Source organism: Xenopus laevis, chromosome 5S (assembly GCF_017654675.1).
Source record: "Xenopus laevis strain J_2021 chromosome 5S, Xenopus_laevis_v10.1, whole genome shotgun sequence".
Lineage (NCBI taxonomy): Eukaryota > Metazoa > Chordata > Amphibia > Anura > Pipidae > Xenopus > Xenopus laevis.
In genome coordinates, this window is record NC_054380.1 from 62,865,668 (window position 1) to 62,888,618 (window position 22,951).

Below are 22,951 nucleotides of genomic sequence, written 5' to 3' on the forward strand. Positions count from 1 at the left end.
TTTAATCAAGACGAATACTGTCATGGCACTGAGTTTTATTTTGATTGGGGCTTTTGTTAAACATCTGATTTGTATCCCCTGTGATTATAACATATTTTTGTCTTTAAAAAGTTTTAGGGGAATTCATGCATCTAATTTCATCTCTTGAAGGGTGGCCCAGATATACTTTTCTGTGAAATTATGCACAGAAAGCACGTTTTAAAATTAGTGTAATTATATTTCTACCTGATTTGTAAAGCTTCACATCAACAAAGTCTGGAATAAGCTCTTAGGAGATGTAAGTAAGAATACTTATTGCACAGGAATTAATTTGTTTTCCATTAACACAGCAAAGCAAACAGTGTAAATCAGATTTGGCTTTATGGTGAAACTAGTTGCAGTAAGGATCTGGATTCTCTTAATTGACATTTGAGTTTAAATTAGTGAATTTGCAATGATTTTAGTATGTTTTCTAGTGGTAATTCTAAGTAACTTTTCAGTTGTCTTCATTATTTATTTTTTAATAGTTTTTTAATCATTTGCCTTCTTCTTCTTCATCTGATTCTTTCCAGCTTTTAAATAGTGTTCACTGTCCTATCTAAAAAAACGAATGCTCTGTAAGGCAACAAATTTATTGCTATCACTACTTTTTATTACTCATCTTTCTATCCAGGCCCTCTCCTATTCATATTCTGGTTTCTTACTTAAATCAATGCATGGTTGCTAGAGTAATTTGGACCCTAGAAACCATATTGCTGAAATTACAAACTGGATATGCTGAAATCTAAATAACCACAAATAATAAAAAATGAAAACCAATTGCAAATTGTCTCAGAATATGATCCACTACATCATACTAATAGTTTATTCAAAGATAAGCCACTCCTTTAAACACCATTTACTAAGGTCCTTGTGTCAATACACACTTCTCTATCCTTAAACTTTGGGGGTTATTTATCAAAGTCTGTTTTTTTTTCTGGTCGGACTTTTAAAGGGTAAAACACAATTTTTCTGTAGAAAAAAACCCTCAAATTTTTTGGGAATTATTAAACTTCGATGGTGTCCAAAGTCCAAATAAAAAAGTACCCCAACTCAGACCTGACAAGTTCATGTAGAAGTCAATAGCAGATGTCCCATTGATATCCTTATCTGCACTTAGTTTGTACAATAATCATGGTTTTTGGGCGTCAAATCTGAAAAGTAGCAGGATTTGGTCGTCAGATCTGAAAAAGTCACAATGTTCATCGACAAATCAGAAAAATGTGTACGATTTTTTTTCTGCACAAGAAATTTTCTGAAAAATGTATTGATAAATGGGGGGGAAAGTCTGTGTGGATTTGGTGGGAGTAATTTTAGAAAATAGTGAGAAAGTTGCACAACATTTTTGCAATAAATATGATGAATCAGATTAGGTATCTTTAAACTTGAACCATACAACTTGAGTTGTGTCTGATTTCTGTGCTGTCAAATAAGAACAAACCAACTGAATCAAAGAGGCCAATTATTAAAAACCAAAATTCCGACTTCACACAAAATTGCAGAAATAATTTATTTTTGTGCCTCCAGGAAACACACGCTGCAGCACTCTGAATCCTGTGAAAGTGGTTTACTGTGCCAACGCCCTTTAGAAAGGGCGTTGGCCCAAAACGTTGCCTAGTTTGTTGGCAAAATAAACCACTTTCACAGGATTCGAAGAGCTGCAGCGTGTGTTTCTTGGAGTTATAGGTGGGTCTCTGGCAGGGGGACCAGCAGCTTGCACCCAACGCTGCAACAAGCGGTGAGTTATAGTTGAGCATTTTTGGTACATTTATTTTTTGTGATTACATCTTCATGTACTGTGTCTTTAAAAATTTGACTTCGACCATTCGCCATCTAAAACCTGCCGAATTGCTGTTTTAGCCCATGGGGGACCTCCTATAACCCATTTGGAGTCAATTGGTGGACTTTTAAAAATCTGAGGCTTTTTTGGAAAAACTTTGAATCTAATTTGAATGTGTTGTTACTTCGATTTTTTGTTACAACTTTTTGCACACTTTTTTTTTGCAACTTTCCGCAATAGTTATTAATCCATTTGCAATTCATCATAAATAAGCAGAAAATTGAGGCATAATATCAGTTGCGATTATGCATGATTTTTTTTGGGACTGCTTAATTTTGATAAATGTGCCACGCAGTGTGCAGTGCCCTGACACCTTCACAATCTTCTAATCTAGTTTCTTTCTTAAAATTTTCAATAACAAGCAAAGAGCTACTACATATCGACCCAAAGAGAATTGTTATGGGTCCTTTAAAAAATGTGGCTTCTTTATCCAAAGGGGGGGGGGGAAATATAAATATATATATCTTCTAAATATATATATTTATCTTCTAAATCTCATTTAATTAATTTTACAGGAAGTTTTCATTTACAGTAGCAATTTGTTCAAAATTTTTTACAAGTTTAGAAGGTTCTAAACCATGGGCTCATTTACACAGGAAAAGATAAAACCAAATGCAAGGGGCTAGATTTAGTCAAATGTTTTAAATATTAGAGGGAAAAAAATATTATTTTTACAGAATCAACCATAGACTAAACACCTTTAAACTAACCTCTTAACATTCCGGTGGCTGAAAACATCAAAATGCTTTCTGCTAGTCTAGGAAAAGAGAGCAACATGAGCTTGGACTGGTATAACAAGAATTACTATTTGTGTCCACAGTCACTTTCTCTAAGATCTTTGGGATAAAAGGAAACATGCCAACTTGAAAGTAAATTCACATAGAGATGTATTTGAGAGTTAAAAATGCTAAGGCAGCTGTTTTAGAAGTGGAAGGAAATAACACTATAGAGAATGAGTTAATTGGTTGGGATAAATAAGAAAATGCATACTCCTAATTTTGGGAATTTGTGATGAAATAATAAATGTAATCACTGTTGAAAACACATTATGCACTGCAATTCCAAGGCTTGAAAACAAAATATAATGTTATTCATACATTTACATTTACATTTGGTAACATGAAGGAATAGAGAGATTCCTAAATCCATACCATTTACTAGAATTGCTGGTGCCTTGTAATTTATTCAAAAGAAAAAAGGGGTAATGTGCAAATAATGAATGCACTGGGAAAGTGAACTTAGAATAATGAAAGATAAATTGTGTTGACAGGTTTCTGGAAATGTTGACCGCATTTGTGCATAAATCCACCTTGCAGTATTCTGTCAAAGTAATAGTTAGTGCCCGATAGTGGGCAGGTGCAAGTTACCTTCTCTGTTAATCGGTTGTGCACAAGCGGCGATGCCTGTTTTTTGAGTCAATGCATCAGTAGAGGTCACAATTCAATGGATGTTAATTTAAAGGTTCCCTTGCATTTGTGTACTCTGGATGATGCATGCAATTCATCAAAGCATGCTGAACTTGTGCATTGGTGCTACATGCAGACTGATGACTCTGTGAAAGTACCTTTGTGAATGGCATTTAAGCATGGACAAAATATGTCCTTTAAATGTGTATTTGAGAATGAGCCTTTTTGTGATTGCTGGTGGTAGCCTATATGATGTACCATGCTGTACCAGATGAACTCTTCTCCTCCTTATACAGGTATGGGATTTGTTATCCAGAATGTTTTGGACCTGGGGTTTTCCAGATATCTTTCCATAACTTGGATCTCCATACCTAAAGTCTTTTTAAAATCTTTTAAACATTAAACACAGTATAATTATTTTGCCTTTTCTAATAATTAATAATATCCTAGTTGGGATAATTTGGATAATTTGATTAAAATGGAGTCTATGGCAGACGACCTTCCTATGTAGTTTTCTCCTTCTTTTCTCCTTCTATATAAAAAAGCTCCCTTTTATATCTACTACTTGGATAACCACACAGTTGTCCAGGAGTTCCTGAAAAATGGTCAATATCTGCGTCTGCTGATATTGCCACAGAAAAGAAATCTTAATAAACCCAGGAAGACAAATATCTAGAAAGGTAGTAGAACTGGAGTTGTCTAGCCTACACAACATGAAAGGACATGTTAGACAGCAATGCAACATGAAAAAAGATCAACTTCCCAATATCTGGACCTGAATTAAATAATTCGATCTTTTAAAATCATGTTATCTAAAAATGGACAGATGATTGAATCATATCAAAGAAAGCATGGATGGGAAGCGAAACACAACACATTAAAGTAGTTGTTCACCTTTGAGTTACATTTAAGTATGATGTAGAGACAATTTGCAATTGGTTTTCATTTTTTATTATTTGTGGCTTTTGAGTAATTAAGATTTTAATTCAGCAGCTCTCCAGTTTGCAATTTCATCATTCTTGTTGCTAGGGTCCAAATCACCCTAGCAACCATTCATTGATTTGAATAAGAGACTGGAATATTAATAGGAGAGGCCTGAATAGAAAGATGTGCAATAAAAACTTAACAAAGCATTCATTAGACTGGGTCAGTGACACCATAATAATTCAAAAACTCTAAAAAAAAGAAAAGAAAAAAGACCAATTGAAAAGTTGCTTAGAATTAGCCATTTTACAACATACAGTGGAACCTCAATTTTACATCCCCTAATTTTAAGTTGTCCTTCATTTTACATTGTTGTTTTGTGGTCCCACAATATATTATGCATAATACATTCCCCTGATATTTTCCTGTATGTAACACCATTTTTTTCTGGTCCCCTGAAAAACGTAAAATGGGGTTCTACTGTACTAAAAGTTAACTTAAAGGTCAACCGCCCCTTTAATGTAAAGCGGTGCATGACTTGCTTGCACTATATAAATGGCAAAAAAAGTATAATATAATAGTGTAACATATTCTTACTAGTTCTATTATTTATTAAGTTTATATCTATACTGTTTTTATTTAGCATCTCTCTTCTGTTCTTTCTCTTGTAGGACTTCTATTCAGATAGTAACAGAATTCTTCACAGAGACCCACATCAGAACTACTTGCTAGAATATGCTATGGAAAATGGCACATACACTATTCTCAAATTTAGCAGAGACCTCCATACATGTGATCCCAATGATAAAACAATAACAGTAAGTATGAATATGGTACAGGTTGCTAAAATCACAGGTGGCTCATGACATACACCTGAAATTTCATGTGCATTGCAGGTAGCAATTGAGAACACAGATTACACACAACCACTATATATATACGGTCATATGAAAAAGATTTGGAACCCCTCTCAACCTGCATAATAATTTACTCTACTTTTAACAAAAAAGACAACAGTGGTATGTCTTTAATTTTATATGAACATCTGAGTACTTTTCTGTTTTCTGAACAAATATTTTTAGTGAAGCAATATTCAGTTGTATGAAATTAAATCAAATGTGAAAAATGGCTGTGCAAATATTTGGGTAATTTTGCTAACTTTTTTTTTAATACAAGTTTTTATTAAGTTTTCATAACAAAAAAGAAAATTAATAAAATAAACAAACATAAAGGAATTTGAAAATACAGAAAAAAAAGATACAGAGAATCCATTACCAATATATTTTTAGCATATACTAATAATAGCGAGAGTATTAACATAGTCTGTTAATTCCTAGAACAATGATCAGCACATCACTTTCCCCACTTACATAGTTTAAAGTTAATTAATAACATCTTGTACTTAGCATCCGATTTATTTGATGACTCCTGGGGGGTGACCGTGGATTCTGTTCCCGTGATCGATGTAGATTTTGGATGTAGTGGTCTGTATCTTGAACCACAGTATTGTTCAATAATAATTCTGTGTCGTACCATGTAGTATGTCTAAATGCATAAATTGTGAGATGTCTGATATGTATTGGAAGTGAACATACTGTATGTAACTCATCCATATTGAGAAAAATTTATCAGTGAATTGTTCGTTGTTTGTAGTGGATTCCACCCAATCCATGTGGAAAATATAATTAAGTTTTTGCTTGACCAAAGATAGTGGGGGTGTAGATGAGGAAAGCCAATGTAATTTTGCTAATTTGAATGCACATAACTGCTCAATACTGATTACTGGCAACACCAAATTGGTTGGATTAGCTCGTTAAGCCTTGAACTTCATAGGCAGTTGTGTCCAATCATAAGAAAAGGTATTTAAGGTGGCCAATTGCAAGGTGTGCTTCTGTTTGACTCTCCTCTGAAGAGTGACAGCATGGAATCCTCAAAGCAACTCTCAAGAGATCTGAAAACAAAGATTGCTCAGTACCATGGTTTAGGGTAAGGCTACAAAAAGCTATCTCACAGGTTTAAACTGTCAGTTTCAACCGTAAGGAATGCAATCAGGAAATGGAAGGCCACAGTTGCTGTAAAATCCAGGTCTGGCCGGACAAGAAAAATACAGGAGCGGCATATGCGGAGGATTGTAAAAATGGTTACAAACAACCCAAAGATCACCTCCATAGGGATGTAGCGAACGTCGGAAAAAAAGTTCGCGAACATATTCGCGAACTTGCGCAAAAATGCGAGCGGTTCGCGAACGGTTCGCGAACCCCATAGACTTCAATGGGAAGGCGAACTTTAACATCTAGAAAAGACATTTCTGGCCAGAAAAATGATTTTAAAGTTGTTTAAAGGGTGCAACGACCTGGACAGTGGCATGCCAGAGGGGGATCAAGGGCAAAAATGTATCTGAAAAATCTGCCTGTGTGTGCTTGGAAGAGATAGTGTAGGGGGAGAGCTGTTAGTGATTTCAGGGACAGATGATAGTAAGCTTGCTGGCTAGTAATCTGCTTGATACTGCTCTGTATTGGAGGGACAGAAGTCTGCAGGGATTTGAGGGACATTTTAGCTTAGGTAGCTTTGCTGGCTAGTAATCTACTGTTCTCTTTAAACAACTGCCATACGTTGACCTTGTAGGCATTGTTTGCCCAGTTTTTTTGGACGCAGCCACTGAAGCACAGTTGCCAGAAAAAATATGCCATATAAATGCTGAAAATAGTAATTTTTCGCCATACGTTGACCTTGTAGACATTGTTTGCCCAGTTTTTTTGGACGCAGCCACTGAAGCACAGTTGCCAGAAAAATTATGCCATATAAATGCTGAAAATATAAATTTTTTTGGTTGCAGCCACTGAAGCACAGAGGCCAGAAAAATTATGCCATATAAATGCAGAAAATATGCATTTTTTTGGTCGCAGCCACTGAAGCACAGTTGCCAGAAAAATTATGCCATATAAATGCTGAAAATATAAATTTTTTTGGTTGCAGCCACTGAAGCACAGAGGCCAGAAAAATTATGCCATATAAATGCAGAAAATATGCATTTTTTTGGTCGCAGCCACTGAAGCACAGTTGCCAGAAAAAATATGCCATATAAATGCTGAAAATAGTCATTTTTTGCCATATACGTTGAGTCAACGTATGGCAAAAAATTACTATTTTCAGCATTTATATGGCATATTTTTTCTGGCCTCTGTGCTTCAGTGGCTGCGGCCAAAAAAACTGGGCAAACAATGCCTACAAGGTCAACGTATACACTACTACAGCGGTGGATACGGATTACGTAAAATATATGAATGCTGCTTGAAAAAAGTGACTCCGGTGTTTTTTCTGGAGACGGTAATATTATGGATATTTAGACAGAATGGGAACAAGGTCACACAGCTCGATGGCGGGTTGAAGAAAACAGTGTGCAAATAATGCCTACAAGGCCAACGTATACACTACTACAGCGGTGGATACGGATTACGTAAAATATATTATGGCTGCTTGAAAAAAGTGACTCCGGTGTTTTTTCTGGAGACGGTAATATTATGGATATTTAGACAGAATGTGAACAAGGTCACACAGCTCGATGGCGGGTTGAAGAAAACAGTGTGCAAATAATGCCTACAGGGCAAATAATGCCTAAAAGGTCAACTTATACACTACTACAGCGGTAGTAAAATAAAAAAAAGTAAAATAAAAAAAAAATGAATATTAAAAAAAAAAAATTAAAGTTGGTGCTGCTGAACTACTAGGAGCAGCAGATTAGCACACCAGTCCCACTCCCCAACACTGCTAGACTAATAGCACTGGGCTCTTATAGTAGTAGTAGTAGTAGTAGTAGTAAAACAACAAAAAAATAAATAAAAGCAGTCCTTACAAGGACTACTGTTATTGCAGCAGTCAGCAGATGAGATCAGAAGCAGGACAGCTGCCCACTGCAGCTACATACAGAGCACTGCAGTAGAAGGTAGATTACTAGCCAGCAAAGCTACCTAAGCTTAAATGTCCCTCAAACCCCTGCAGACTTCTGTCCCTCCAATAACAGAGCAGTATCAAAACGATTACTAGCCAGCAAACTTTCAACTGTCCCTGAAATCACTAACAGGCAGCAGCTCTCTCCCTACACTATCTCTTCAGCACACACAGGCAGAGTGAAAAAACGCTGCAGGGCTTCGGTTTTTATAGGGAAGGGGAGTGGTCCAGGGGAGAGCTTCCTGATTGGCTGCCATGTACCTGCTGGTCTGGGGTGAGAGGGCAAAAAAAAGCGCCAACAATGGCGAACCCAAAATGGCGAACGTCGCGCGACGTTCGCGAACTTCCGGCGAGCGCGAACACCCGATGTTCGCGCGAACAAGTTCGCCGGCGAACAGTTCGCGACATCTCTACACCTCCAAAGACCTGTAAGAACATCTTGCTGCAAAAGGTGTATCAGTACATCGTTCTACAATTTGTACAAAGAACATCTGTATGGCAGGGTGATGATAAAGAAGCCCTTTCTGCACTCACGCCACAAACAGAGTTGTTTGTATGCAAAACCTCATTTAGATAAGCCACAGTCATTTTGGAACAAAGTGATTTAGACTGATGAGGCAAAAAATTAGTTTTTTGGTCTTAACAAAAAGCGATTTGCATGGCAGAAGAAGAACACCACATTCCAAGAAAAATACCTGCTACCTACTGTCAAATTTTGTGGAGGTTACATCATGCTGTGGGGCTGTGTGGCTAGTTCAGGGACTGTGGCCCTTGTTAAAATCAAGGGACAGATGAATTCACCCCAATATCAAAAAATTCTTCAGGATAATGTTCAAGCATAAGTCATAAACTTGAATTTACGCAGGGGCTGGATATTCCAACAAGACAATGACTAGTGATGGGCAAATTTTTCCCGTTTCACTTCGCCACGAATTTTGCGAATTTCCTGCAAAATTTATGAAACAGGCAAAAATCCGCAAAACGGAGAAAGTTGACGCAGGTGCCAATTAAAGTCAATGGGCGTTCATTTACCATAGCCGGTGTCTAAATTGGCGCCGGGGTCTAAACCGTGTGTGCTAGTTCAGAGACTGTGGCTCTTGTTAAAATCAAGGGACGGATGAATTCATCCCACTATATCAAAAAATTCACGAAACTGTCGAAAAATTTGCAAAACAGTGATTTTGCCGCCAGCAACAATTTGGATCAAGAGTATTCGTCATCAGAGTTCAGGCAGTAGATCAATAAGCAGGTGGCAAGGATCAAGGTCAGAGGGTTCAGGTAGGGTCAAGGGTCCAGGAGAATATTAATAATCAAATTAGGAACACCCAGGAACACAAGCTAGTTTGCACCAGGCGCACAACGCCATCATGCTGGCGTCAGGGCGCCGGTGTCGACCCACGTGGAGATAATGCCGCCGGAGATGGGAGTGCAATTGGGCTCTCCTGACAGAGGCATGTTATATATTAAAATGAATTGCTTCTTAGAAAGCTCAGCCAATGATAAACAAAACTCCAAATTATTAAGAGGGGTTCCCAAACGTTTTCATATGACTGTTGTAACCGTTTGAGGTAACAGGGTCGTCGTCTCCTGGGGGTAGACGGGTGCACAGCAGTATTGGAGTCCACGCAAAACAACACAAAACTGGCTGGTAATGTGCAACTGGCCGCGACCAGTTTTATTTGTCTGGTTGGCAGGAAGACATGAATCAAAACAAACAAAAATGAAAATAAAACCTTGCCTGTCCGGCACTAACTAAACAATTAGCTCCTAACTAACGAGGTGAGGATCTAACATCCAGCACCTAACAGAAAACAGTATTTGTGGCACAGCACGTACTCACATGAGTCTGACTCTCTCACACAGGCCTGCACTGCCTGCTCTTTTTCCCCAGGATTGAGAGAGAGAGACATACAATCCCTTCCCTACTTAAGGAGAGAGAACACCTGTTCCTCGCTCAGGTGTTGGGCAAAACCTGGACCGTCCATCTGGAATCGGATCCCGCCCAACACTCAACACTCTTGTAAACCGGGTCCTTTTTCCGGCTATTACAGCTAGCCACAGACCCGTGAAAAAATGTACATTTACTTGGTTGCTTAAAAACAGTATGACAGAAATCTGGATGATACATACACGCCTTCAACCAATTTCCCAGCATTTCTGTTACACTGTGTATATATGTGTATATATATATATGTATATATGTATATATGTATATATGTATATATGTATATATATATATATATATATATATATATATATATATATATATATATATATATATATATATATATATATATATATATATATATAGTGGATAATGCACCCCCTACTGTCATTTATAAAAATATTAAAAGTCACCGAGGAGTTACGTGACCATATAAAAGCACGAGGCCGGAGGCCGAGTGCTTTTATACAGGTCACGTAACTCCGAGATGACTTCCAATATCTTTATAAATTTCGGTAGGGGGTGCATTATTCATAATAATCTACAGTGTTTCTATGTGCAGCGTTTCAAGGAGTTCTCTGCCTCTGCTCTATATAGTCTACACAGTGCCACACTTTGTTCCCTTTGTGGTTTTTCATTTTATTATTGTCTCCCTGTAGCCCCTCTGAGGTATTTTTGCGTGATTCTTCTCCTTTGATGTAAATTTCTGACCATGTCATGTCGCACTCATATTGCTGTAGGTTAAAGGGATTTTTCAGCTTTAAATTAACTGTTAGTATGATGTAGAGAGTGATATTCTGAGAAAATTTGCAATTGGTTTTAATTTTTTATTATTTGTGATTTTTGTTATTTAGCTTTTTATTCAGCAGTTCATTAGTGTGCAGTTTTAGCAATCTGGTTGCTAGGGTGCAAATTCCCCTAGCAACCATGCATTAATTTGAATAAGAGCCTGGAATATGAATAGGAGAGGCCTGAATACAAAGATGAGTAATAAGTACCTATAACAATAAATCTATAGCTTAACAGAGAATTTGTTTTTTAGATGGGGTCAGTGACCCCCCATTTGAAAGCTGGAAAGAGTCAGAGGAAAAAGGCAAATAATTTAAAAACTATAAAGAATAAATAATGAAAACCAATTAAAAACTTGCTTAGAATTAGTAATTCTATAAAATACTTAAAATTAATTTTAATAAGTGACAGAAGGGGAAAGGCATGAAGGGTTAAAGATGCAGGGGGAGGCCAACAGCAGAGATGAACTGACAGTGGGAGGGTGAGAGGGTGAGAGAAAGGAGATTGATGACTGAGGACAAAAGACTGGAGAGGAACGTGGGTGGGAGGGACAGACGAGTGAAAACTGAAGTGTGATACCTGGAGGGTGGGAGCAGCAGCCAGAACAAGAGGTGTGAGGGGGAGTGACAGGGTGTGGGAGGGGCACAGGGAGTTGCCTGGAGAAGGAGGGGGAGCGAAACTGTGAGTGAGAGGCAGACGGAGCGCAGAAGGAATACGAGGTAAGAGTGACAGGGTGTGGGAGGGGCAGAGTGGCTGTCACGGAAGAAGGAGGGGGAGCAGAAGAGACAGAGAGACGCAGCGAGACTAGAGATGGAGGGGAAACAGAAGAGGACACTGAGGGAGCAAGCAGCAGAGGGTGGGACACAAAAGGAGGAAAGGCAGCAAGATCTTAATAGGAGCCGCGAGTGATCGCACACAGTGAGGGCGGAAGTGGGGAAGTGAGGCACACAGGCAGGAAGAAAACCTGTAGGGAGAGTGCGGCAGTGACAACTGCTGACGCATTAAGTTATAAACGGCGCGTTCTGATGTCAGAACGCGCAGTTTATAAGGATATAAATGACAGTCTGGCCCATAGGGAATTACCTGGTCTGTAGATTATATATATATATATATATATATATATATATATATATATATATATATATATATATATATATATATATATATATTAAAATTGGCTGAGCTTTCAAAGTAGCAACTTCCTTTTAATATATAACATGCCTTATGGAAACAGTATATATATATATATATATATATATATATATATATATATATATATATATATATATATATATATATATATATATTGTATATTAATACTGGATATATCATATTAAATGATATATTATATATATATTAAATAATAATATCTTCCTGATAGGACAGGTAGCACCAATAATAATTAGCCAGTCTTTAAATAGCCCTTTAATCATTCCCCCTAGCATGTTTTTTCCTGTCCTATATGAGGAAGATGGCAGTAAAGAAGAAAGAAGATCCAGGTCCTGAGTTGTCTGAAGGCAGGCTGAGGACTACCTGACGGTGAGGCCCTGGGGGAATGAGGCGTTCCTAGGCAAGCGGATCGCAAAAGGAAGTGATCTATGAGGCTGGCCAAGGGAACTGAAGGCAGCCTGAAGTGTGGTGGATGCAGAAGTGCAACAGTGTGACTTCACTTCCACCCTTACGTGTTCTTACCCGGAAGAAAGGCAGAAGTCTGGAGCCGGTGTTTTTCGCAGGGAAATGAGCAACACAAAAAGGTACATACAGTATACCTCCGGTGTTTTCTATGCTGGTGGGGGTAGCATGCGTTAGGTGAATTCTGACGCCAGGCCCCAACCACAAAAGAGGGGGTAGATTATCTTTCTTTTTTCATCAACGGCAGGAAACCACAACAGACAAGTGGGTTCAAAGAGGGGTATCAAATAGAATTTTTTCACAGGCTGCCAGAAAGGTTTGCGATTTCTCCTCAAAAAGACAGAAAATCTCAGACAGCAATAAAAGACTTTATTCATATGGGAGTTTTGGAAGAGGTAAACCCTTCAGAGCAAGATATTGTGGATATATTCCACAATGCTTCTTGTGCCCAAGACCAGGGGCATAGTAAGGCTGGTCATGGATTTAAGGTTCCTAAACAAATTTATTGTAAAAAAGAAGTTTCGGGTGGAGACAATCAGATTAGCTCATAATATACTCAACAAGGGCGATCTCATGGTGACTATCTGCATGTGCATATTCATAATTTCTGAGGGTAGCTGTGTTCCTGGACGGGTATGTCAAGCATTTCCATTTAAAAGCATTGCCATTTGGCATAACATCAGCACCAAGGGTATTTACCAAAATTATTGTGGTGTTGACAGCAGTTTTAAGAAAGGAAGGCATTTACATTATACCCGACCTAGACAATTGGTTGCTAAAGGCATCAAACATTAACAAAATGAGTAAACATCTACGAAAAACAATAGAGACGCTGGAGACACATGGGTGGCTGGTGAACAGAGTAAAATAGAGTTTGCATCTATCAACTTCGGTAAAGTTCTTGGGACTTTACATCAATACCGAGAACATGAAAATTATTCTGCTGCAAGAAAAAGTGACCAGAATTGTTCAAGAGACAAAATCAATTATCAGGAAAGAGAAAATTATGATTCGCAAAGCGATAAAGGTTCTGATTCTGTTCACAGCAGTAGAGGCAATTTCATGGGTGAAAGCCAGAACGAGAGATTTTCAATCACCAATTCTGGGAGCATGGAATCGGAAGTTTCAGGTCTGCACAAGACCATGAGAGTGACAGAGAGGCTGAGAAAGTCATTACAGTGGTGGTGTCAACCATACAATCTGAACAAGGGGAGAATATTTCTTCCAACAGATCCCGTTGTGATAACTACAGATGCATCCCTCCGGTGTTGGGGGGCACATCTGGAGTGACATACTGTTCAGGGGTTGTGGGCTGTAAGGACAATAAAGTCATCATCAAATTACAGAGAACTGAAAGCAGTATGGAAGGCAATGAGAGTTTTCAGGCACAAGATTTGTTCCAACATGTCCTGATTCAATCAGACAACATCTCGGTTGTGGCATATGTCAATCACCAGGGTGGAACAAGATTGAAGAAACTATCCAAATTATGTGCCAAGATCATGGCCTGGTCTCAGAACATGTAATCACAGATGACGGCGATTCACACAAGAGGAGTAGCCAATCAGTGGGTGTAGTAGCCTTTAATAAACATAACCACAGCGTTTTGCTATTGAGAAGTGCTCTCCTCATCCTTTAATTTTTGCCAGTGGGCGGACCAACTCAGAAGGCAGAAGATAGTGCCAGGAGAGTGGTCGTTGGATCAAAAGATCTTCCAAGAGGTGGTCAGACTGTGGGGACAGCCTCAAATCGATTTAATGGCTACCAGAAAGAATCACAAATGCAAGAATTCCTGTTCTCTTCATCAGATGGAAAGGCCAACGTTTCTGGATGCTTTCTCCATGACTTGGGAATTTCAACTAGCATATCTGTTTCCTCCAGTTCCCATGATCCAGAAAGTAATCAAGAAAGTGAAACAGGATCAGGCAAAGGTGATCGCTATTATACCGAGTTGGCCCAGTAGATCATGGTACCCAGAACTCTTGCATCTATCCAGGGGCAGGTATTGGAGGCTGCCACTGAGGAAAGATTTGATAATTCAGAAGGGGATGGAATTCCCGGACTTGGAGAGGCTCAAATTGACAGCCTGGATGTTGAATGCACAGATCTTAAAACTTTTGCAAGAAGAGTTTGATAAAGGATTGCAGCCAAATACGTTGAGCGTGCAGATTTTAGTGTTATCTGCCCACTTGAACACAAGGTTATCCTTGGAGCCTATTGTGAAAAGATTTCTGACAGCCACGAGACGATTGCGACCAAGGGTTAAATCAGTTCTTTCTCCATGGGATCTGGATTTTGTACTCAACAGGTTGTGCACAGCTCCCTTTGAACCGCTACAAGAAATACCATTAAAGATGCTGACTCTTAAAGTGTTTTTTCTCACAGCAATAACATCAGCAAGGAGAATAGGAGAGATACAGGCATTAGGAGCCTTGGAACCATATATGGTTCTCATTCCAGACAAATTATGCGCAAGGACTGTTTTTCATACCGAAAGTACCGACATCATGGTGTGCCGATGAAGTCATCAGTTTGCTAATATTTTTTCCAGATCCAAAGGATGAGACTGAAAGACTACTTCACAGTCTTGATCTGAAGAGGTGTTTGACTGTATATCTGGAAAGGACCAAACAGCTCAAAAGATCAGATCATCTTTTTGTTCTTTTGAATAGATCAAAGGGAATAAGGCTTCAAAGGCATTGATTGCAAGATGGCTTCGAGAAACAATTTTAACAGTTTATGTACTAGAGAATAAGAAGTCGCCACAAATTAAGAATGCCCATTCTACAAAGGGGTATGGCAACATCCTTGGCGGAAAGAGCTTGTGCATCACCTCAGGATATTTGCAAGGCGTCAACTTGGAGCAGTCTGCATATGTTTGTGAGACATTACAGACTAGACATCTTGCCAGCACGTGATACCGTTTTTGGCAGCAAAGTACTGCAAGCAGTTCTTCCAAAGAAGAATTAACCCACCCAGTTAGAGAAGCTAGCAAATTCCCTGAATATGCTGCCTGGAAGATGCAATGGAATGAGAAAATTAGTATACTTACAACTGAAATTTTCTTTACATTAGTCCGTAAGGAAGCACGATAATATCCCTTCCTATAAATAATATTGTGTGTGTAGCAACCAATGTGTGATTTTTTTTGGGATATCCTAGGAAAATAACATGTTGGGGGGAAGGATTAAGCAGCTGTTTAAAGACTGGCTAATTATTATTGGGGCTACCTGTCCTATCAGGAGAAGCTGGGTTTAACCCTGAATATACTGCCTTACGGACTAATGGAAAAGAAAATTTCAGTGGTAAGTATACCAATTTTCTCATTTCTTTCCTTCTATTGTGTACACATGGGCTTCTGTATCAACCTTCCTGTTTTCAGCTTAAACCTCCAGGGCTTGAGCATGCTCAATTTGCTCCTCTCCCTTCTTCCCTCCCTGCTGTAATCTGAGCTCAGAGCTACGACGGAGCAGGGATAGACTTAGGCAGGAAGTGATGTCACAGCAAGCTAATATGACAGCTGCTATCCTAAACAAACAGAGACAGTGTCTTGAGCTGTTTACTAGGTATGGAAAAACATTCTAAAGAATAAAAATGTAATTCTAGTTTACACGGTTGTGGCTTATCTATTGGCAATAACATGCCTTGGTAGCTTTCCTTCTCCTTTAATTTTACTTTCAGTGGCAGATTTATGAAAATGTGAGATTTGAACTCACTACAGAAAATCTCATGGGATTTTTAAAATCATATATATCAATGGAGTTCACTATTTAAAAAATATACTTTTAAAAATCCCATAGGAATGAATAGAGAGCAAGTGAGTTTTTTTTTTTTTTTATGATCACATTTTGATAAATCTTCCCCGTAGTATGTTATAGAATGGCCAATTATAAGCACATTTTCAATTGGTCTTCATTATCAATTGTTATTGTTCTTTAATTTTTTTGCCTTTTTCTTCTAATTCTTCTAATTCTAGCTTTCACTGATCCCATCTAAACAACAAATGCCATATAAGGCCTCAAATGTATTGATATTGCTACATTATATTACTAATATTTTCATGTCCTCTCCTATTCATATTGAAGTCTCTTATTAAATCAATGCATGGTTGCTAAGGTAATGTGGACTTGTTATAATGAGGGGGCAAAAAAAAGGAGGGGAAAAAGGGAGGGTGTCCAGTTTTGTAAACTTTTAAACATTTAGGTAGACTTACCAATATTAATAGGGGGTCCAGGTGCTCAAGCCCCAGGGGAGGTAATGTCATACATTTGCGATTCAATTGTAGGCTGGAACTAAAACTGGACTTCACTCCAAAGTATGCTGCAAATAAATAGTACTTTATTAAAGGGGACCTGTCACCCTAAAAAAAATATAGCAAATTATTTTCTTGAAAAAAATAAAATTTACGTAAGCCATATTTATATTTAAATGTTGTTTCATTCAGTCTTGGAATTAAAAAATCACAGCAAACCAGGCAGGAGCCATTTTGTGGACACTGTTATCAAGATAAATTGTGTATCACCCCAAAATCTTGTGTAAGCACCAAAATGGGGGAACTAATGCCCATGCACAGTGCCCTACATAATTATAGAGCCTGAGGAGGGAAGGGGAAATGTGAGAAGTGCAGTGAAATGTAGGAAGTGCTCAATGGAAAGTGAAAGTAAATTACTGCCCCACCTCTATGCCTCAGGCATAGAGGTGGGGAACATAATATTTAATTGATAGCTCAGATATTTAAACACCTTTATAACAGGTATATATGTTTTAATGAAAAAAAGTATTTGTGTTCCATGTTTAATTTACAAAGGATTTCATTATGCAGCTTTTTATGTGCAGGTGACAGGTCCACTTTAAACAAAAAATAACATCTAAAAGGGTAGCTTTATGCATTTTGTGCCTTGTGGGCACTTAGTCATAGGCTAAGGGTATTCTGTACAACCAGTGATATTTAAATGGGAACACACCAATCATAAAAGTGTTTTGGACAGCCAATCAGAAAGGTTAGTACATATGTGATTGAATTGTCCAAGAGAAACAATGTACACATAGAATCAACTTGTTAAAAGTGTGGACCCTAGCAACGAAATAGCTGAAATTGCAATCTGGAGAGCTTCTGAATAAAAAGCTAAATAATTCAAAAACCACAAATGATAAAACATGAAGCCAACTGCAAATTATCTCAGAATATCACAAAAAATGAACTCAAAGGTGAGAGAAATACAAATATTGGGAAAGCTGCGGGAGCATTATAAAAGCTTTGTTGGCAGAAAATAAAAAAACATTTGGATTGTACTAGTAATAATGTCAATAGATGATTGCCCTCTAAAATGAATGAGTAAATCCATATGAAGTGGCCTGGGCATGATAACTCATCCTAAATGAGGGGATTTCCATCTAGATCAATTTAGCTTCAAAAGGAAGAAGTGTTTTCTCAGTCCATACCTCCCAGCTTTCTTGTTTTCTGCGGGACAGTCCAGATTTTGACAGCTCAGCCCACAGTTCCGACTTTTTATTAAAAAAGCCAGAGTTACTCTTTGATCTCCTGTACTGATGCCAGAAAAAATACAAAATTTCTGAAACTTAATTAAAATAAGAGGCTTTTTGACAGAGCGCCAGAACACTCAGCAGCTACACTTATATACATTTGTAAATGTAACATAAGCAAAGATACAAATGTAGCTATTTAGAATAAGCAAGTCTCTTTGGAAAATGAGACAGCTTAAAGGGTAAATTTACCTTCATTTGTAAATCTGTTATAAGGCATACAACATTGCCCTAAAGCTCCCAGAAATGTGTTCAAACTTTCATAACCAGCCGAATTGTATAAAATGGACATGATAATTAGGGTGTGTGAAAATCAAATGAGTGCGGTCAAAAAATTTCCACCGCTTCTTTTTGTCCCTCTTTCAAACTTAGGAAGAAGTGACATTGGTTGTTATACAGATATCCTTAATAATAAAATGAAGTTTTAAGCATATTTATTGTATTTACCCTTAGGTTTAATTTAGCCATTTTATCCCCTTTGCAGACAGAACTACTTGCAACAGTATTTATTTTTTGTGTTTTAGGAAAGCACAATCAGAGTTATTTGGGCATTCCACAATGAGGATTTTGGACAGACTGGTCCCACTTATCATGGACTAAATAAAGGTCGGAAAAGCTTGCGTTTACTTAACCCTGAGAAAACATATATAAAACCAGTGGATGCACCCAGTTTTAATTTCACAAATAGGAACGTAAGTTTAAATGTATTTATATGTTTTCTTCTGTATAAGACAGTAAGCATGGCATTTTGTTGTTTCTCTTGTAGAAATGGGCCGATAATAACTAGTGGAAAGTCATTATGGAGGTTAAATATAAAAATAATCACACACATTTCCTGCAAAATTTCCATTTTTTAACTAAAGTGTATGATTATCTATACATGCTTACATTACAACAAAAGTGAGCTTTGTGCTCTGAAATGTATTTTGTGCAGGAAATAAATTCTGCTTGCAGATAATTTTATTTGCTATGTCTGCTGCCAGGCTCTCCATGCTTCAGTTATTAAGCCAAGCAAAGGGCCATTTCTTTGATAATATGACAGTTCCTATCAAAATGTAGGCAATTATTGTGTAAACAGAAGCTTAGAAATTACAAATGTAGATAGATATCTTCCTAATTACAGCAATGCCTTTAAACCGCCTCTGGTTGAATTTCAGTTTTACATTTGAACTGGAGATTTTAATTGGATTAGTTCTACACATACTATTTGAGTTATTTTACTGGTTTGATGTGTACAACAGTAAGGGCTGAGGGGTAAATATCCAGACCTGATTCATCTCAAAAGCAAACATTTTTGGATTAGACAGTACTGTGAAACTGCATAAAAATATATCACCATTTATTAAAAAATGTCTGCAGTACATTTCTCTATTTGTAGCTAACACATTTAAACACCAATTCATTTTGCACGGGTAGATTTCCATTGAACAGACAGTTATTGATATTGTTGTGCCAATAATAAAAACATCTAGTTGTTGAGAAACTTCAATTCTAAGCATTGAACATTTTTAGAACTGCACAAGAGCATGCCAGTAAAAAAAAAATGTGTGGACATGTTAAAACATCAAATACAAAATAAGTAGGATCTTATTTTGAGGTTTGCAAGATTTACCTATAGACTGATTTCATTATAATTTATTTACTTCAAAAATATGTTAGTGTCAGGGGGTTATTTATCAAAGGTTGAATTTCGAATTTATGTGATTTTTTTTTACTGTAAGAAATTTGAATATACTCACAACTCGAATTGAAGTTTATTTAAGAAAAAATGTCAATGTCTAATATTCGATCGAATAGTGCCAACAGAAATTTTTTTTCGAATTCTAATCTATTCTTCTCTCTGAAAAAAAATTGAATGTCAGGAAGGCATTAACATATAATCAAATGGTTAAACAGACCTCTGCTGTTTACTTGTAAATTTACTCAGCAGGTTTTAGGTGGCGAATATTCAATTTAGAAACTGTTTCCATGTTGTGATAAATCTCACATTTGAATTTACATTCGAATTAAGGGATTAAAATTCGAATTGATTTTTTACACCAAAAAAAATGAAAATTCAAATTTACTATCTGCCCCTTAGTATTATTTATATATATATATATATATATATATATATATATATATATATATATATATATATATATATATATATATATATATATATATATATATATATATATATATATATATATACATATACAGGTATATATATATATATATATATATATATATATATATAATTAGTGGATCATCTTTAATAATAAAACATATTAACGGCGAGGAAAAGCATGTCTAGATCATGTTAAGTATAACAAATATCTTTACCTTCTGACTATATTTGTGTAACAATGCATACCATAATAATTCCAGCTGAAACTAATGTCTCTGTCCTGTACACACTGAATTATATAATGTTCACATATATACATAATGCTTTAAAAACATACTAGAGAGTAAAAATATGATGTTCTCTCAAGACAGGTGCCTATTCCGTATAAAGACACAACATACTGGTGCCAAATGTTTAAGATGCCAGCACTGAATAAAAAGCATCATGTTGTAAAGGTATGGATGTGATTACTTTGTCGCCTCTTAATTTTTTAAGACCTGGGTTTTCAGGATGAGGGGTCTTTTTTCTGGATCTTTATATCTAAAGTCTATTAAAAAATTATTTAAACCCAATAGGGTTTGTTTGCCTTCAATAAGGATTAATTACAGCAGTGCTGTCCAACTTCTATGGTACCGAGGGACGGAATTTTTCCAATCTACATGGCGGAGGGCCGATAATGGAAGCCAGTGTTAGCCACTCCCTGTTTTAGACCACACCCATGTTACTGCAAGACCATGCCCACATTAATAACACACCAAATGGTTGGTGCTCACTGCAGGGATCAGGGCCGGAACTAGGGGTAGGCAGAGTAGGCGGCTGTCTAGGAGCGCCATCATTGAGGGGCGCACTTTTTTCAAGCGTTTATTTAATAATTTGTTTCAATAATCATTGTCACCCAGTTGGGTAGAATCCATCACTTTCCCCTTCTCCCTCTTGCCGGCAAGTAATAGCTCCTTCTGTGCGGTGCACCGTGACATGAATTCACGCATCAGTGACGTCACTGATGTGTTGGATGACAGAGAGACACAATGTAATTCTCCTACCGCACACCTGTAGTTCACCAATCCTGCAAGCTGGTGGTGCGTTGCTTCCGTTGACCCGGCCGGGTCCCTTAGCAACCAACGTGTAAAAGAAACGGATCCGCACACACACCGATTAGTGCAGTCGGGGATTATCCCCTTTTATTCAGCCACCAAACATCAACGTTTCGGGGGGGAAACACCCACCTGATGAAGGGTGGGTGTTTCCCCCCCCCCGAATCTTGGATGGCTGCTGAGCTTGCCTGCACAGGTACAGGGGGCAGTAATATAAATTAAAAAGTTTTGTACACTTTCTTGCTCTCTTTATTTAAAATATTTACCATCATGGTTAGGAGGGAAATGGTAATGCAGGACAGGCGGCACTGATTGAAGCTCTTGCCTAGGGTGCGGAACTACCTTGTGCCTGCCCTGGCAAGGATGCCACTCATATGGGAAAAAAGCTAAGTCATATTAAGACATACCCATAAATCCATATGCCTTCTCCTCCCCTGTGTTTAATACAGTACCCCAGCATATGATTAAACACCTTAGGGGTCTCACGTGAGAGGGACATATATCAGTGAGATCAACGCAATCAAAACCAAAGCTAAAATCAAAGGGGCCCAGTTGCAGGAATTGGTGGCTCGTGCTGAACAAGAGGTGGTCGCAACCCACACGCCTGAAGCCCATCTAAAACTGCAACGAGAACAGGACAACTACCACAAATATTTGGAATCCATTAGCCAAAGGAAATTAATGTTTCTGAAACATAATATATTTGAGCAGGCGGCAAGGACTGGGAAAATGTTGGCACACTTGGCCAGAGCAGACTCCTCTCCTCCAATAATTCCATTGATTTGGTCCGTGACTGGAGATGTCACTGATACCCCCAAAGAAATCAGTGGTGTTTTTGGGTTGTACTATGAGCACTTGTATAGATCCCAGCTGGGGCCATATAGACACCAACTGCCGCATTACTTAGCAGGAATTGAACTGCCAACTTTGAACCCTGATCAGAGAGCTGCATTGGACGCTGAGATCACAGTTGACGTGATTGAGCTAGCAGTTGGGGCATTCCCCAATGGAAAGTCACCAGGCAGAGACGGATCGAACTTTATAAAACCTATTCTACAACTCTCGCTCCCGAGTTACTAGCTGTCTACTCAGCAGCGCTAGATAGTGGGGAACTTCCCCCATCAATGAGAGAGGCATCAATTATTGTTCTTCCAAAACCTGGTAAGAATCCACAGGAATGTGGCTCGTACAGACCCATCTCGCTTTTGAACTGTGACGCCAAAATTCTTGCTAAGATCTTGGCTAGGAGACTTATGCTGGTGATAGAAAGCATTATTGGCCCAGACCAGTCCGCAGGGCCCGGCCGCGCCGCAGTAAATTGATTTGCCGGGCCAGGCGAATTTCCATTGGTGTCAGTGCGGCTATACCTATTGGCTGCGTCCCGTGCGCAGCCCTATTTAAACCGCTGGCACCCTGCTGCCGGCAGACAGAAGACTGAAGATGCCTCTGGAGAAGGACCTTCTTTCGGGAGATGGCGAAGACAGCGCAGAAGAGGAAGACCTTGCAAGAGAAAAAGTCGCCATGAAGAAGTCGCCACTGAAGAAGAAGTCGCCATGTGAGGCCATGAAATAGAGACCCCCCAGTTACAGGTAAGTGCCACTGACCACCAATGCAGGCCCCTGAACCCCCACGCAGGCCCCTGAACCCCCACGCAGGCCCCTGACCACCAATGCAGGCCCCTCAAACCACCAATGCAGACCC

General features: G+C 38.2%; 1 protein-coding gene across 2 annotated transcripts in view; it reads left to right on the forward strand.

The window, feature by feature from the left end:
* LOC121394238 (DBH-like monooxygenase protein 1) overlaps positions 1 to 20,753 on the forward strand; it is an 84,000-nt gene extending 63,247 nt beyond the window's left edge. The window contains exons 2-4 of one of the 2 annotated variants that reach the window (XM_041564624.1): positions 4,860 to 5,006; positions 18,571 to 18,738; positions 20,528 to 20,753. In XM_041564624.1, the coding sequence (XP_041420558.1) occupies positions 4,860 to 5,006; positions 18,571 to 18,738; positions 20,528 to 20,623 (411 nt within the window). In that variant the 3' untranslated portion in view covers positions 20,624 to 20,753. Of the gene's footprint in view, positions 1 to 4,859; positions 5,007 to 18,570; positions 19,793 to 20,527 lie in introns of those variants that run through there. The other variant, XM_041564623.1, reaches the window with a different exon arrangement.
* The last annotated feature ends 2,198 nt before the right edge of the window (positions 20,754 to 22,951 follow it).